The sequence below is a fragment of the Agelaius phoeniceus genome, chromosome 22 (assembly GCF_051311805.1).
Source record: "Agelaius phoeniceus isolate bAgePho1 chromosome 22, bAgePho1.hap1, whole genome shotgun sequence".
Classification (NCBI taxonomy): domain Eukaryota; kingdom Metazoa; phylum Chordata; class Aves; order Passeriformes; family Icteridae; genus Agelaius; species Agelaius phoeniceus.
The window spans coordinates 6246888-6263537 of record NC_135286.1 but is presented as its reverse complement, the minus strand read 5'-3'; the positions used below and the strand labels follow the sequence as shown (position 1 = coordinate 6263537).

At 51.3% G+C, this 16650-nt stretch overlaps 1 protein-coding gene across 7 annotated transcripts in view; it reads right to left on the bottom strand.

Moving 5' to 3' along the window:
* PUM1 (pumilio RNA binding family member 1) overlaps window positions 1-16650 on the bottom strand; it is a 95520-nt gene that overhangs the window by 21396 nt on the left and 57474 nt on the right. For all 7 annotated transcript variants that reach the window (XM_054648096.2, XM_054648098.2, XM_054648097.2 and 4 more), the window contains exons 11-14: window positions 13457-13595; window positions 11947-12090; window positions 9615-9911; window positions 2848-3084 (exon numbers count right to left, since the gene is read on the bottom strand). In XM_054648096.2, the coding sequence (XP_054504071.1) occupies window positions 2848-3084; window positions 9615-9911; window positions 11947-12090; window positions 13457-13595 (817 nt within the window). The remainder of the gene's footprint in view (window positions 1-2847; window positions 3085-9614; window positions 9912-11946; window positions 12091-13456; window positions 13596-16650) is intronic.

Below are 16650 nucleotides of genomic sequence, written 5' to 3'. Positions count from 1 at the left end.
CTGGGCTGGAATTGCCAGAGCAGCTGGGGCTGCCCCTGGAGCCCTGGCAGTGCCCAAGGCCAGGCTGGACATTGGGGCTGGCAGCACCTGGCACAGTGGGAGGTGGCCCTGCAGTGGCAGGGGTGGCACTGGAGGGGATTTCAGGTCTCTCCCATCCCAAACCATTCCCTGATTTCTCTGTTGTCCCACAGGCAGGGATCCAGGATTTCAGGGCTCCAGGGGCAGCCCCAGCTGCTCTGGCAATTCCAGCCCAGCCCCTGCCCACCCTGCCAGGGAACAATTCCCAATTCCCAAGATCCCATCCAGCCCTGCCCTCTGCCACTGGCAGCCATTCCCTGCCTCCTGGCCCTCCATCCTTGGCCCCAGTCCCTCTGCAGCTCTCCTGGAGCCCCTTCAGGCCCTGAAGGGGCTCTGAGCTCTCCCTGGAGCCTTCTCCTCTCCATCAGAACTGATTTTATAACAAAGGAAGTCAGACCTCACCTTCCCAATACCCTCCACCACCAATGAAAGAGAAACTTGAAAAAATAAAATGACTTTTCATGGATTTCAAGGTGAAATCCCCCAAAATCAGAGCTATCCCAGGTGACACCTGACCTACAGCATCACCCAGCATGGAACCAGCCATGGAGGGGACAAGGTCACAAGGACAGGAATGTTTTGGGAAGATGGGAAGCCCCACACTGATCCTCTGGAGCACAACCCATTTCTGGGGGTGCTAATTCCAATTTCTTTCCAGAGTTTGTTCCCAGACAGATCCACCTTCCTCTGATCCAGTGGAATTCTTAGGATTCTTTGATTCCAAAGAATTTTTTGGATTTTTTTTTTTTTTTTTGCAAGGGCACCCAGCTTTCTCCCAGGTTTGGAATCCGCTTCCTCCTCAGCACTAATTTATTGTGGCCATTTAACTGTCAGCCAAGGCCTCCACAGCTGCATAAATAAAGGCAAAATCCTTCCAGTTCTATTAAAGCTCTGAACAAGGCACGATGGTAAATCTAAACTTGATCTCCAAGAATCATATTTATGACTATTCCAGCTAACCTAGAGCCAGCACTGGATTTATCACACATGCATGGAACACACATCATAAATACACAGTCTGCTGAGAGGGGAGAACTGCTCTGAGAAGCAGAAGTTTCGTTAAACCCAGCAGATTCATGACACAACCAAAACCAAGTGAAATTTTGGAGGAAATATTAAATTATCTGCTACAGGTGCAACAAATAATCTCTTTGATTTGTTTATGAGGGAATGAACACTGTAGGAGGTTCAGATGGGCACTGCTTTATTATTTAATATTTGCTTTCTTTATTTTTAAGATTTATTTTATTGTGGGTCAGGCAGAAGCTCTTTGAGAAGCTTCAGCTGCACAAAGTCATGGATCTTCCCACAATGATTCCTCCTGTGCTTTTGATAAGGCCACACTGATGGGAAATTTTCCAAGGTAAACTCACCAAATCCTCAGCTCAAAGCTGAGCACTGCTCCAGGGAATATTGGTTAAAAGGAGGAATTGTATTCCAAGCTCATTATTCCCAATTTAATGGGTATTTTAAAACATCCCCTTTAAAACCATTTAAATTGAAGATCAACTCTCCTTACCTACTTTATTCCACAAACCATTGCTGCTGTTACCAAGACCAGTGCAAGAAAATCCTCTTTTATAAACACTTGGGAATATTACCCCTAATTTTGAGCTGAGGGAATGTCTCAGGTTGGAAATGGGGCTGTGTGTCCTGTCCCCATGTGTCAGAGCTGGGCAGTTCTCTGCTGTTCTTGGGGCAGTTTTCTTGATCTCTGCCCCAGCCAATCCTCCCTGCAGGAGATCTCTGCTGTCCATGGCCACTGAGTGTCCCTGCAGGGCTGATCCAATTCCAGCATCCCATGGGGAGATGCTGCATTGCCCAGGGCAGGAGCCAAGCATTCCTACCTGGATCCAATGGGAGCCTGGCACAGCCCAGCAGCCTTTGCCCAGGGCATTGCCAGAGGAGCAGCTTCTGCTGCCCTGCATGGCCAGAGGGAGCCCAGGCCCATCTGCAGCAGCCCTGGAGCTGCAGAGGAAAACTCCCCCCTTGTGCAGGATCCCTGCTCCAGCAGAAGCACAGCTGGCACTGCAGGAGGGCTGAGCCCCCATGGGATGGGGCTGTGCCACCCCCTGACCCACAGCGTGCCAGGGCTGCTCTCACTCTGCCAGGCTTGGTTTACACTCTTGCATTTGGATTTTTAATTTCCTAATAAAGAACTGTTATTCCTGCTCCCATATCTTTGCCTGAGAGCTTTTTAATTTCAAAATTATAGTAATTCAGAGGGAGGGGGTTTGCATTTTCCATTTTGGGGGAGGCTCCTGCCTTCCTCAGCAGACACCTGGCTGTTCAATCCAAGACAGGAACTCATTCCATGTCCTGCAGCTCTTCCAGGAACCCAAGAGGATGAAAAATCAGCACGGCTGGGCCAGAGCTCAGCAGAGCCAAAGCCTGGAGGGCTCCTGGGGGAAAATGAGCTTTTATTTTATTTTTATTTTTTCCCTAATAAAGGACTGTTATTGCTATTCCCATATCTTTGCCTGAGAAGCCCTTAATTTCAAAACTGTAGTAATGCAGACAGAGGGGGTTTGCATTTTCCATTTCAGGGAAGGTTCCTGCCTTCCTCAGCAGACACCTGGCGGCTCAAACCAAGACAGGAAATGAGGAGCAAAGATGGAAACCTGTTCCCAGCTGAGCCCTGCAGGACACACACTCCAAGAGGGTTGGACCTGAACTAAAGATTGTTCTCCCCCTAAATGATTGTGAGCCCACAGAATTCCTGCCTGGGGGAAGCAGGGGTGCTGCAGGAGAGCAGAGCAGGGCCCTTACCCAGGTTGAGGCTGGAGGAGGATCCGTGTGAGGACAAGGAGGGAGGAGGAGTCTGCGAGTGCCCGGGGCCCTGGCTGGGCAGGGGCATCCCCACGGGCCCGGGGGAGGAGGAGAAGCCCAGGCCGTTGTAGAAGCTGTGCCCGATGGGGGTGAGGCTGCTCGAGGTCCTCTTGTAGAGCTCACTGCTGCCCGTCAGCGAGTCCCGGCGCGAGCCGCTGCCCGTGGTGGAGTTCGCCACTGCAGGAACGGGAAACGGAAACTGGGTAAGACGGGGACAGGGGGGAAATGGGGGAAATGGGGAAAGGGGGAAAATGGGGGAAATGGGGAAACTGGGTAAAATGGGGACACGGGGGAAATGGGGAAATGGGGAAACTGGGTAAAACGGGGACACGGGGGAAATGGGGAAAATGGGGGAAATGGGGGAATGGGGAAATGGGGAAATGGGAAAAATGGGTAAAACGGGAACACTGGGGAAATGGGGAAATGGGGGAAATGGGGGAATGGGGAAATGGGGAAATGGGGAAATGGGGAAACTGGGTAAAATGGGGACACTGGGGAAATGGGGGAAATGGGGAAATGGGGGAAATGCGAAAATGGGGAAACTGGGGACACGGGGGAAATGGGAGAAATGGGGAAAACAGGGGAAATGGGGAAACTGGGTAAAATGGGAACACTGGGGAAATGGGGGGAATGGGGAAAGGGGGAACACTGGGGAAATGGGAACACTGGGGAAATGGGGAACACTGGGGAAATGGGAACACTGGGGAAATGGGGAAATGGGGAAAATGGGGGAAATGGAGAAACTGGGTAAAATGGGGACACTGGGGAAATGGGGGGAATGGGGAAATGGGGAAACTGGGTAAAATGGGAACACTGGGGAAATGGGGGAAATGGGGGAAATGGGGAAATGGGGAAAACAGGGGAAATGGGAAAATGGGGAAAACGGGAAATGGGAAAATTGGGGAAAATGGGGAAAGGGGGAAATGGGAAAATGGGGAAAATGGGAACATTGGGGAAATGGGGGAAATTGGGGGAAACAGGGGAAATGGGGGAAATTTGAATAATGGGGGAAACAGGGGAAATGGGAAAATGGGGAAAACAGGGGAAATGGAAAATGGGGAAAGGGGGAAATGGGAAAATGGGGTAATGGGAAAAATGGGGAAATGGCAAAAATGGGGAAAGGGGAAAATGGGAAAATGGGGAAAATGGGAACATTGGGGAAATGGGGGAAATTGGAAAAATGCGGGAAACAGGGGAAATGGGAAAATGGGGAAAACAGGGGAAATGGGGAAAGGGGGAAATGGGAAAATGGGGGAAACAGGGGAAATGGGGAAAGGGGGAAATGGGAAAATGGGGGAAACAGGGGAAACAGTGGAAATGGGGAAAATGGGGAAATGGGGAAAATGGGGAAAGGGGGAAATGGGAAAATGGGGAAAACAGGGGAAATGGGAAAATGGGGAAAATGGGGAAAACAGGGGAAATGGGGAAAATGGGAAAAATGGGGAAAACAGGGGAAAATGGGGAAATGGGATAAATGAGAAAAATGGGGAAAAGGTGGAAAACAGGAAAAATTGGGAAAATGGGAAATATGGGGAAAATGGGAAATATGGGGAAAATGGGAAAATTGGGCAAATGGGGGAAATGGGGAAACAGGGAAAAATGCAGAAAATGGGGAAAGTGTGTAAAATGGGGAAAATGGGAAAACAGGGGAAATGGGGGAAATGGGAGAAATGGGGGAAACAGGGGAAACAGGGGAAAATGGGGAAAATGCAGAAAATGGGGGAAAATGTGGAAAATGCAGGAAATGGGGGAAATGGGGAAAATGAGAGATGCCACCAGCCCCAACACTGGAGAGCCACAGCTCCACTGCACTGGGCTGGTGCTTGGCAGAATGATCAAATATAGTCATTAAAAGCAGTCAGAGTCAATAAAACCAGTTAAAATCATTAAAACCACACTGTTAATGAGAAAACAGCCAAACAAATTATCTGGGATCTTGTCTTTGCCTTCAGTGCCTTGGAGGATTTCCTGTGACAGAGCATAGGGAGAAACAGCTCCAAAAATCCCTGAGCAGAACGGTCAAAGGATAAAAATCTCCCTGAAGGAAGGGACCATGCTTTGGGGACACACTGAGACCTCTGGGGACACACTGAGACCTCTGGGGACACACTGAGACCTTTGGGGACACACGGAGACCTTTGGGGACACACCGAGACCTCTGGGGACACACGGAGACCTTTGGGGACAAATTGAGATCTTTGGGGACAAACTGAGCATTGGGGATACTCTGAGCACTTTGAGGACATGCTGAACACTTGGGGACACGCTGAGACCTTTGGGGACATGCCAAGACCTTTGTAGACACGCTGAGCACTTTGAGGACACACTGAGCACTTGGGGACACGCTGAGACCTTTGGGGACACGCTGAGCTCTTTGGGGACATGCTGAGCACTTTGGGGACACATTGAGCACTTGGGGACATGCTGAACACTTTGCGGACACGCTGAGCACTTTGGGGACATGCTGAGACCTTTGGGGACATGCTGAGCACTTTGGGGACATGCTGAGCACCTGGGGACACTATGAGACCTTTGGGGACAGGCCGAGCTCTTTGAGGACACGCTGAGCTCTTTGAGGACACACTGAGCTCTTTGGGGACACGCTGAGACCTTTGGGGACACGCTGAGCTCTTTGGGGACACACTGAGACCTTTGGGGACACACTGAGCTCTTTGTGGACATGCCGAGCTCTTTGGGGACACGCCGAGACCTTTGGGGACACACCGAGCTCTTTGGGGACACACCGAGCACTTTGGGGACATACCAAGCTCTTTGGGGACACACTGAGCTCTTTGGGGACACGCTGAGCACTTTGGGGACACATTGAGCACTTTGGGGACACGCTGAGCTCTTTGGGGACACGCTGAGCACTTTGGGGATACGCTGAGCTCTTTGGGGACACACTGAGCACTTTGGGGACACACTGAGCACTTTGGGGACACACCGAGCTCTTTGGGGACACGCTGAGACCTTTGGGGACACGCTGAGCTCTTTGGGGACACGCTGAGACCTTTGTGGACACGCTGAGCTCTTTGCTCTGCCCTTCAGGAGAAGGCCTGAGCTCCCCAGGGTCCCTGTCCCACACTCCCGGGACAGGGCAGATCTGAACTCCCCCTGCTGTTTGCTCAGAGCTGAGCCCCGGCCCCAGGAGGTTTCCCCGTGCTGGCTCAGGAGCCAGCCCAGCCTGCTGCACACTCCCTGCAATCCCTGTGCTCACCTGCAGCACAGGAGGAATCAGCTCCTGTCTGCCCCCAGCTTCATGGAGCTGGAAATCAGAATTCAATTTCACTCCTAACCCCCATGGTTTTTAAGAGCTGTCTCGATAGGCAAATACAAACTCTTTAAATGCACTGTCAAGTTGCAGGGGGAAAAATCAATTCTGCATTAAAATCTTGTTTAATAAACAGTGAAATTGTTAACTGCAATGAACTGATCATTTTGGTGAGTGCACACGGGCTCCAGAAGCAGCAGGATCAGAGTTTTATTCATTGATTGAGGGAAAACAAACTTTGTGACTCTTGGCACTGAGCAAACCACTCATGGAATTCAATTAGTTAAATAAAGTGAGGTGAGAGAAGCAAATGCTTTGTTTACCTGGAACCAAGATGGTTCCAATCTCAAGGCTGGGTTAAAGAGAAATATTTAGAATAACTTTTATTGCAAACTGCTCCTCTGTGAGGTAACAGCCCCTCCCTGAGCCTGCTCTGATGGAGCCAGGTTGGAACCTGCCCCTCACTCTGATGAGAGCAGCAAAGTTCAGGACATAATAACTGCCCTGAGACTGAGCAGTAATTAAAACAATTGTTCCACTTCAAAAAAACCCCACAAACCTAAGGGGAAAAAACCCTAAAAAACCACAGACATCTCTGGATGGGTTTGATTCTGACACGAACCTTGGTCTCCAGCTGCCCAACACCATCAAAGCATGGATGGGAGATGCCTACAACCACAGAGTGATTCTTTTGGTGTGTGAGGGAACAATTCCCAGGATGAAGCACAGAAACCACCTCAGATCAGCTTTTTTAAAGGCATGGGGAGTTCCTCAGCCTTTATTCTGAGGTGAGAGGGGTTGACACACTCTGGAACCAGTTTCTGTCAGCCAGTACTCCACATGCAGGGAAAAACACTTCCAAGTTAATTACTGCTACTGCAAATTATCACCTACTAAAAGCATTTTTGCCAAGAACTGCTGCAGATTTTAAAGCCTGAAGTGGTCCCTAAAGGAAAATTCCCAGTTAGGCCGGGATGGATGAGGAGGGCTCAGCTCAGAGCACAAACTCCTGAAATCAGGGGTTCTCCTTGTGCTCCTTTCCCCGGCTGTGGGAATCCTTAAAATCAGAGGGGTTTGGGAAAGCTGCAAAAGGCAGGCTCAGAGACAGCAGAGCTGTGATTGGAGCTGAGCAGTTGTCATAAGACTGGTCAGCAGAAAAGTTATATGAGAAGCAGAACATAATGACAACTAGAACAATGGTCTGTGTATTAACACTTGTCTCGAATAACTCCCTAAGCTACAGAAAAGTTTATCCAGTGAGATATTAGGAAGTTCTAAGCCTAATAATGGAGCTCTGTGCATTGTGTTTGAAGGCTCACAAGCAGGTATTGTATTTGAAATAAGCAAGCATTGCTTTAACCAAAGGTACCTGTGCCTACAGTGGTTGGATGGAACTACTGACAATGTGCTTCTGCTTTGTGTGATTGGTCAAAATTTATCTTTAGTCAGATCTGTCCAGCCACCATGTCAGGATCAGCCCCTGAAAATTGCCTCATATTTTCCCCCAACCTTTCCAACCACTCTGTTGGGGTTTCCTCCCTCTTTTGCTGCCCATCCAAAGCCTTACAGGCATTTTGATTACGTGGAGCTGCCTCCTTGACACCTCATATAATCAGTGTTCTGCATTCCTCCACGTCTTGCCTCCTCCTGTGCTGTTGTGGTCCCAGCTGGGGGGGCACTGTGGGCATTTTCAGATCCCCACAGGGTCCTTGCCCATGCTCCCTCTCCCACATCCATGTCCCAACTTTTAAAGTGAGCTGTAACATTGAGTTCTGTGGGGTGTGAGCTGCTGGCACCTTCCCACTGCCATAACCATGTCATAAGGCTGATGATAGGATTTCAACAGCTCAAGAGGCTGTTCCCCAAGGGTCCTGTCCTGTTGGTGATTCCCACAATTCCCCCTTGGTTCAATGCAAAAGAAACTTCTGTAACTGTGTTGTTTATTAACCACCTTGTGTTTCACAGCTTTACTAGAATGTATCTGCTTATTACTTGCTTAAAGCATCTTTTTGCTCACATTAAGCATTGCCATATTACAACACAGCAATTTTAATGCTGTGAAAGTCCAGTCAGTTCAAAGGGAGTAAGTCATGTCTGATAGCAATTACAAGTCATTCTTCAAAAATGTCTCACCAGTTCCAAAGTCTTAATTCAAAACCTTCCTCCATGGCTATATCTTCATCCACTATCTCTGTAAGATTTTGAGAACTCTCTGTGAATCCACTTCCCACCTCTCTCTCTTGCATAATAAAAATTTCCTTGATAGCTTTGTCCATCATTTGTCTCACACACCGAAGCATGCAAGGTATCACTACCAGTACCACCACTAAAACATCCAACACACATAAATCTATTTATAAAGTTCCCTTAGATACAGTGCCAAGCTCCATTCTTGGAACAAATCATCCAACCTCCAGCCTCTGAGGAACCACAGGTGTTGCAGTGTGATTCCAGGGTTTACCTCAGAACCCCGGGTCCCTCCCCTGAGGATTCCCTCCCAGCTGTGTCAGTCCCCTCTCCTCTCCCCTCCCAGCACTGTCTGGCACTCCTGGCATTCCAGAAGGGCCTCGAGTGATTGGCAGATTCAAAGGATGCCCTCTACCCCTGGGGGGCATTGGGCCATCCAGGTGTCCTTTGTCCCTTTGTCCCTCCCCTCCTGTCCCTGCTTGGTGCCTCCCTGCCCCTTCCCTGCCCCTCTCCCCGGGGTTAAAGGAGCAGCAGCCACGGGCTCAGGGAGTTCTGTGGGAGCTGGTGCTGCATTCAGAGGCCTGAGGGCCAGAATAAAGCTCTGGATCCAAACCCTCCCTCAGAACCGACTCCTTTCCTTCACCATCCCCTTAAAGCTTCTCTGCCAGAGAGAAACCCCAGGAGCAGCCCCTGTTATGGGGGGAAGCTCCATCCCAGCACCACCAGAGCTCCTGCAGGCCTGGACTTGTCTGCAGTGCCAGCTGCAGCACCCAGGCAGGCAAAAGTGTCTGTGGGGTGAAACACCACACACCCAGGCAGCCAAAAGTGTCTGTGGGGAGAAACACCACACACCCAGGCAGCCAAAAGTGTCTGTGGGGAGAAACACCACACACCCAGCCAGCCAAAAGTGTCTGTGGGGTGAAACACCACACACCCAGGCAGGCAAAAGTGTCTGTGGGGTGAAACACCACACACCCAGGCAGCCAAAAGTGTCTGTGGGTGAAACACCACACACCCAGCAGCCAAAAGTGTCTGTGGGTGAAACACCACACACCCAGGCAGCCAAAAGTGTCTGTGGGTGAAACACCACAGTGCTGCTGTTTGGTTCAGCAGCAAGAGCCAGACAAGCCAAGGCACGTCCCGTCCCCAATACTGGTGACACCAACACAGAGGTGTGCACAGCAGCCCTGTCCCATTGCTGCTCTGTCCCAGCCCTGGCTGGCAGTGCTGGCACAGCCACACTCCTCACCTGCGGTGCCGAAGCCGCCCAGGGCCGAGCCCAGCGTGGCTCCCAGGGAGCTGCTGCTGCCGAAGCCCAGCGAGGTGTTGGCGGGCTGGGCCGAGCCCTGCGAGAACAGCGAGCTGCTCTGGGAGTTGCTGCTCAGGGAGTTGCTGCCGTAGAAGGAGCTGGAGGCCAGGTTGTTGGTGGGCTGCTGCTGGGGCTGGGGCTGCGGCTGCTGCGTGCCCAGGGGCCGGAAGGGGCCGTTGGTGGTCCCTGCCAGGCCCCCGGCTGCTCCGTTGGCCGACGCCGCGGCCGCCGCCACGGCTGTGGGACACAATCATGGGAGAAAAATGGAAAAGTCACTGAGAAATCCATTTTCATCACAGTTCTGTGTCTCAGACATCTTTTATGGAAAATCTTTTCCTTAGGATTTTTCCTCCTGAGAAGCTCAGAGGCCTCAGGAACAAAATGTAACCAATGGCTATCTGCTGCTGTGGAATGCAACAGGGGCATCTGGGATTGGGCTCATGGGGTTGTTTCTAATTAATGGCCAATCACAGTCAGCTGGCTTGGACAGAGAGCCCGAGCCACAAACCTTTGTTATCATTCTTTGTTATTCTATTCTTAGCCAGCCTTCTGATGAAATCCTTTCTTCTATTCTTTTACTATAGTTTTAATATAATATATATCATAAAATAATAAATCAGCCTTCTGAAACATGGAGTCAGATTCTAGTCTCTTCCCTCAACCTGAGACCCCTGTGAGCACCACCACAGTTCTGGAAGTTAAAACTTAGCAGATCTCTTTGAATTGCTACAATTTTTTTCTTTCAGGACCAAACTCTGCATAAATCTCTGTTTATTGTATCTGAGCTGCCCACAGCCCCCAGACTCCAGCCATGCCCAGCTGTTCTTGCTGCTCTTGTGCTGTTGGAGCTGCACAGATCAAAACCAGGAATGGCTGTTTCTCCAAAGACCCAAGAGTCCCATCAGTACAGCCTCACACTTGCAAGGGCCAGTTAAGAAACCAGAGTTTTGAAATAATTGAAATGATCCTTCAGCACATGAAACATGAACCTCAGTGCCAAGAACATCGAACCCGAGGACTTTTGGTTTTCAGCCAGTTCCAAAGTTAAAGAAAAAGCAAAATAAACAAGAGCTATGACAAAACAATTAAAAGGCCCATTTCATAATCTGAGCCCAGTGCTGGCAGGGGCTGCTCACACCAACAGATTGAAAAATCCTTTTAAAAGCCTTGAACTCCCAAGGAACCCAAATAAATGACAAAGCAACTCATGGCAAAGGCCATTTTAGGTATGGTGCTGTCATAAAGCACAAATCCTGGGATGGCTTGGGTTGAAAAGGACCTCAAAACTCATCCTGTTCCAGCCCAGGGCCACCTCCCACTGTGCCAGGTGCTGCCAGCCCCAATGTCCAGCCTGGCCTTGGGCACTGCCAGGGCTCCAGGGGCAGCCACAGCTGCTCTGGCAATTCCAGCCCAGCCCCTGCCCACCCTGCCAGGGAACAATTCCCAATTCCCAAGATCCCATCCAGCCCTGCCCTCTGCCACTGGCAGCCATTCCCTGCCTCCTGGCCCTCCATCCTTGGCCCCAGTCCCTCTGCAGCTCTCCTGGAGCCCCTGCAGGCCCTGCAAGGGCTCTGAGCTCTCCCTGGAGACACTGGGAATTCTGAAGGCTCCTGCAGGTGTGAAATCTGGTGCCAGGGGACAAATTTAAGTACCTGCCATGAAACTCATGGCATGATTTCATGATACCATGAAAATCATTCAGGTTCCTGCTGCTGCCCCTCTCCGTGGCTGCTCCGGAGGCTCAGCCCAAGTTGAGCACAGAGGATGTTTCTCAACAACAATCCCTGATGGATCTCAGTGAGGGCAAGTTTGTCATCACTGCCAGCGGAGCACGGAGGGGTGGGGACACTGGGGACACAGCAGGCACTGGGAGGGACCTGATGTCACCTCCCTGAACCACTGGGGGGGCAGAACTCACCTGTCTGAACCACTGGGGGGACAGGACTCACCTGCCTGAGCAGGGGGAGACAGGACTCACCTGTCTGACCTAGGGAGGGGCAGGACTCACCTGCCTGAGCAGAGGGGGACAGGACTCACCTGCCTGAGCAGGGGGGGACAGGACTCTCCTGCCTGACCCAGGGGGGACAGAACTCATCTGCCTGACCCAGGGGGAGGACAGAACTCTCCTGCCTGACCCAGGGAGGGACAGGACTCACCTGCCTGAGCAGGGGGGACAGGACTCACCTGCCTGACCCAGGGAGGGACAGGACTCACCTGCCTGAGCAGGGGGGACAGGACTCACCTGCCTGACCCAGGGGGGGACAGGACTCACCTGCCTGGGCTGCAGAGGAGCTGATGATGACAGGGGCAGGGGCCACCAGGCGCACGGGAGCCCCCAGGCCGTTCCTGGCCCCGGCATTGACCACGAGGGCTCCTGTTTGGTCATAATAAGCAGCAGGAGCCAGCACTGGGTAACCTGCAAAGGCAAGCACAGGTGACAGGACAGGTGACAAACACATCAGCCATGTCCAGGTGAGTGCAGTGCAAGAGGGTTTTTAAAGGAAAAGCTGAATGGGAAAAAAAAAAAAAAGAAGCAAGAACAGCCCTGCTTTCCCCAAAAATGTCCACGATGTTGCACTAAGAATTTCAGGTAGAAAAGAGTTTTTGCCCAGTGCTAATTCAGCTTAAAAGGGGTTTCATTTCTGCTCCACCATATGTACAACATGTGCTGGGATTGCTCAGAGCTGGGGCTGCCTGGGTGCACCCACAGGGAACTTCCACTTCTGTATTTTGGAAGGTTGGTACCATAAAATATTCTCTAATGCATGTAAATAAACTCTCATAAATGCTGGTGATACACACAGCAGCAGACTGACAGAATACAGTGATTTAGGGACCTCATTAGGGAATTTCCATTAAATGAAAACAATACAATTAAATGCAGTGACTCTCTAAGGTGGGAGGTCACTAAGAGAATGTTCCCTGGGAATATTTGCTTTGCAAATACAGGTACAAACATATATCTATAATTGTATATATGTGTGCATTTGCTTTGCAAATACAGCCCAAATAACAGAGATTAAAGGAAATCTGCAGACTGCTGGAAATCTGCACAGTTCACTTTGTAACTTAATACTGCAACATTCTTCTTATAAATAAAATTAAAAAAAACGAATCAACAATGACGTGACAGTGCCAGCAAGGAGACCTGAAACCCAAAGAATCCTTTTTTCCTTACATTTGTCCAGCAAGATATATCTGCACATTATTCTAATGAGCTCAGGTTTGTGCTTTGCCATCACAATAATATCCTGAATAACTGAATTTCAGCAGCACTTTACCCCAAAGCCTCAGGGATCAGAGTCAGAATTCCTACAGCAGCTCCTCCAATGAAGAGCTAGAAATGAGAACTAAACCCTGCTCCCTCTTTTATCCCTTTTCTTTCCCTGTTTTTAAGCCTCTTGGAAGAGCAATCATGGAAGGAAGCCCCTGTTTAGTCAAGCACCTGGCAGGGATGGAGAGCTGAGATGAATGAACGGGACTAAGAAACCTCTGAGGTTTAAAATACAGATCCCATAAGCTTGAAAGGTCCACAGAAAAATGTGGAGGTGATTTTCCACAGGAGCAATCAATTCCTGGAGTACAGTGCAGGTACAGGGAGATAACACTGCTGTCCCCTGTGCCACAAGGTCACCCGTGAGCCCTCAGTGCTGCCAGCTGGGGACACACCCAACCCCAGAATGAACCCCCAGCCCAACACAAGCAGGCAGTGCTGGTGCCAGGCCAAGGCAGCCCTGGCAGATGCCATTTCCCAGGCTCTCCTGGCCTGGCAGTGCTGGTACCTGGCATTCCTGCTGCCAGCCCCTGGCCGAAGGCGAGCGCGGAGTTGACGGCGGCGGCGGCCACCAGAGGATCCGTCTGCTGGCCCTGCTGGTTCTGGTTGGGAGTCAGGGGACGCTGGCTGGCTCCTCCACGGAGCACCTGCAGAGGACACAACAGCCACTGGCTTATTCTGGGTCCAGGACAGAGCCACTGTCACCAGGCAGGAACAGGAGCAGCACCAGGGGGGAAACTTCTCTCCTTTGCTTTAATTCACTTTTCTTCACGTTCGAAAAGCACCTGGAGGGGCTGGAGCAAGTCAAGGGAAGGGAACAGAGCTGGGAAGGGTCTGGAGCCCCAGGAGAGGCTGAGAGAGCTGGGAAGGGGCTGAGCCTGGAGCAAAGGAGGTTCAGGGGGCCCTTGTGGCTCTGCACAGCTCCTGCCAGGAGGGCACAGCCAGGAACAGGGACAGGAGCAGAGGGAACGGCCTCAGGCTGGGCCAGGGCAGGCTCAGGGTGGGCACCAGGGAAAATTCCTTCACTGAAGGGTGTTCAGGCTTTGGCTGCCCAGGGAGTGGTGGAGTCCCCATCCCTGAAGCGTGCAAAACACAGAGTGGTGCCTGCAACAGGGGTAAGTGCTGGGTTAGTGCTTGGACTCAATGATCTTTAGAGAGCTTCTCCAACCTTTCTAATTCCCTGATCCCACCTTCAACACCCATCCTGTGCCAGAAGTGTGTACCAGCCACCTGCCCACCCCAGCTAACGTTTGGTCCCTGTCACAGCCCCATTAAAAGCCCTCTGAGCAGAAACCTTACACAGCCCAGTTCAGGAGCTGGGGGCGGGTGACAGGAGGTGACCTGGGTGTCTCCAAGCCACCAGCCCCTGCAGAGGGCACAGACCTGGTGACACAAGACTTAAACCACAGGAAACCATGACCAGAGACCCACAGTGGGGTTTGCAGGGACGAGCTGCTGCTCACAATGGCAGAGTGGCCACCCTGCAATGCCCTGGGTCAGGCCTGGCTTGGCAGAGCCTCGCTCCGAGCTGGTGCAGGAACCTGCAAGCTCAGCTTATGAAAGGAGCCAGCCCCGTGTCCCCAGCACATCCTGCTGCAGAGGTGACATTGTGGGTGTCACCTGCTGGAGTTATTAACAGGAAACACTCACTGTGCACAGAGAGGCTGGGGAGGATGCCCAGGCTCAGTGACTGGGAGGTGCCCCCGAGCCTGCCAGAGCCTGCACAGGAAGCTACTGGAATGTTGGGGGACAAGAGAGATGATGGACTCTGGACCTGGCTGACAGAAGAGATTTGATAACAGGATGCCTTGGCAAAAGCAAATGGAACTTTGAAAATTAGACCTGGATTGCAAGAAGATTCAATCAGATGGATTTACCAGAAAAAGAAAATCCCAGTAAACTCTGCAAGCAAGGGATGTTGTTATATGCATAAGTTTGTGTGTGTGATTTTAACCTAATCACTGCAGTACACATTACCAGTCTCCCTAGAATAGTACCAAAGTGTTTGTATCCCATAATAAAATCAGATTCTGATCTCTGAATCAGTCTCCCTGGCTCTCTCCATCACTGACAGGAACCCTCCAGCCCAGGGAATCTCTGGGAGCCAAGAATTCCAGGGGGTGCAGACTGCAGCACTGGAATGCTGGTGGGTTTATTAACACACTATTAAGATGTCACAAGGGTGACAAATCAAGTGTCCACACTCAGTGCTCCAGGTTCCCAAAGCCTCTGCCTCAGCACTTTTAATGCAAACAATCCCTGCTGCATCCCCTCAGAGCAAGGTTTGCATTCCAAATCCCGCTCCTGACCCCACTCATGCCGGCTCCACGGCCATAAAAGTAATGAAACATCCCATAAAGGCCACTGGCACTGAGATATTTTATTTTAATAGCCTCTCAGCTCATGCCTGCTGCATCTGTAAAGGCCTTAGAACACCTCCTGACACTGGGTTTGGTTTTCAAAGGGTTTTCAGCTTCTGAGCTGAAAAATTCAGCTGCCAGTTGCTCTTTATTCTGCCATAACCAAGGATGAGACAGGAGAGCTGCTGAGGGGACTGAAGGCTAGCTCTGGCTCCTGGTGATTCCCCCTCACACACCAACAGCACCAGGGGTTTGCTGCTGCACAGCTCAGGCCCTTCCCAGCCTGACCCACTGGTGCTCCCCAAAGCTCTGACAATAATTCACCACCAGCCATGTTCATGTGCCTCTCTCCACGGGCATGATGGATAAATCAAATTACAAATGTACAGGTGGCTCCTGTTCCTTTGTCTTCAGGACAGGCCAAAGGGTTTTCTGTTCATTTAAAACTACCCAGAGCTGAGGTCACGATCAGTCATGGAGAACATGAGGGTTTTGAATGGCTGCAGCTGTGTCAGGGGAGGCTGGGGTTGGGTTTTCCACAGAATCACCTGGGTTGGAGAAGACCTTTGAGATCACAGAGTCCAACCTGTGAGCTGACACCACCCTGTCACCCAGACCATGGCACTGAGTGATGCCAAAGTGACACCCAGGCTCTCCTAAAACACCTCCAGGCACGGGGACTCTGCTCCAGTGGGCAACCCCTTACACTGTCCCAACACCCCTCCTGGGAAGGAATTCTCCCTGATGCTGTTCCCCAGAGGGAATGGGCAAGGGAATGGGAATAGGAATGGGCACAGGAATGGGCATGGGAGTGGGAATGGGAACGGGTACAGGAATGGGCATGGGAATGGGAATAGGAATGGGCACAGGAATGGGCATGGGAGTGGGAATGGGAATGGAAAGGGGCACAGGAACGGAAATGGGAATGGGGGCATGGGAATAGGTATGGGAATGAAAATGCAAATGGGAATGGGAATGGGCATGGAAATGAGCATGGGAATGGGCACAGGAATGGGAATGGGAGTGGGCATGGGAATGGGCATGGGAATGGAAAGAGGCACAGGAATGGGCAAGGGCATGGGCATGAGAATGGGGGCATGGGAATGGGCATGGACACGGGAATGGAATGGGCATGGGAATGGAATGGGCAGGGGAATGGAATGGGCAGGGGAATGGGCATGGACACGGGAATGGAATGGGCATGGGAATGGAATGGGCAGGGGAATGGGCATGGACGTGGGCATGGAATGGACATGGGCATGGACATGGGAATGGAATGGGCAGGGGAATGGGCATGGGAATGGGCATGGGAATGGGCATGGATGTGGACATGGAATGGACA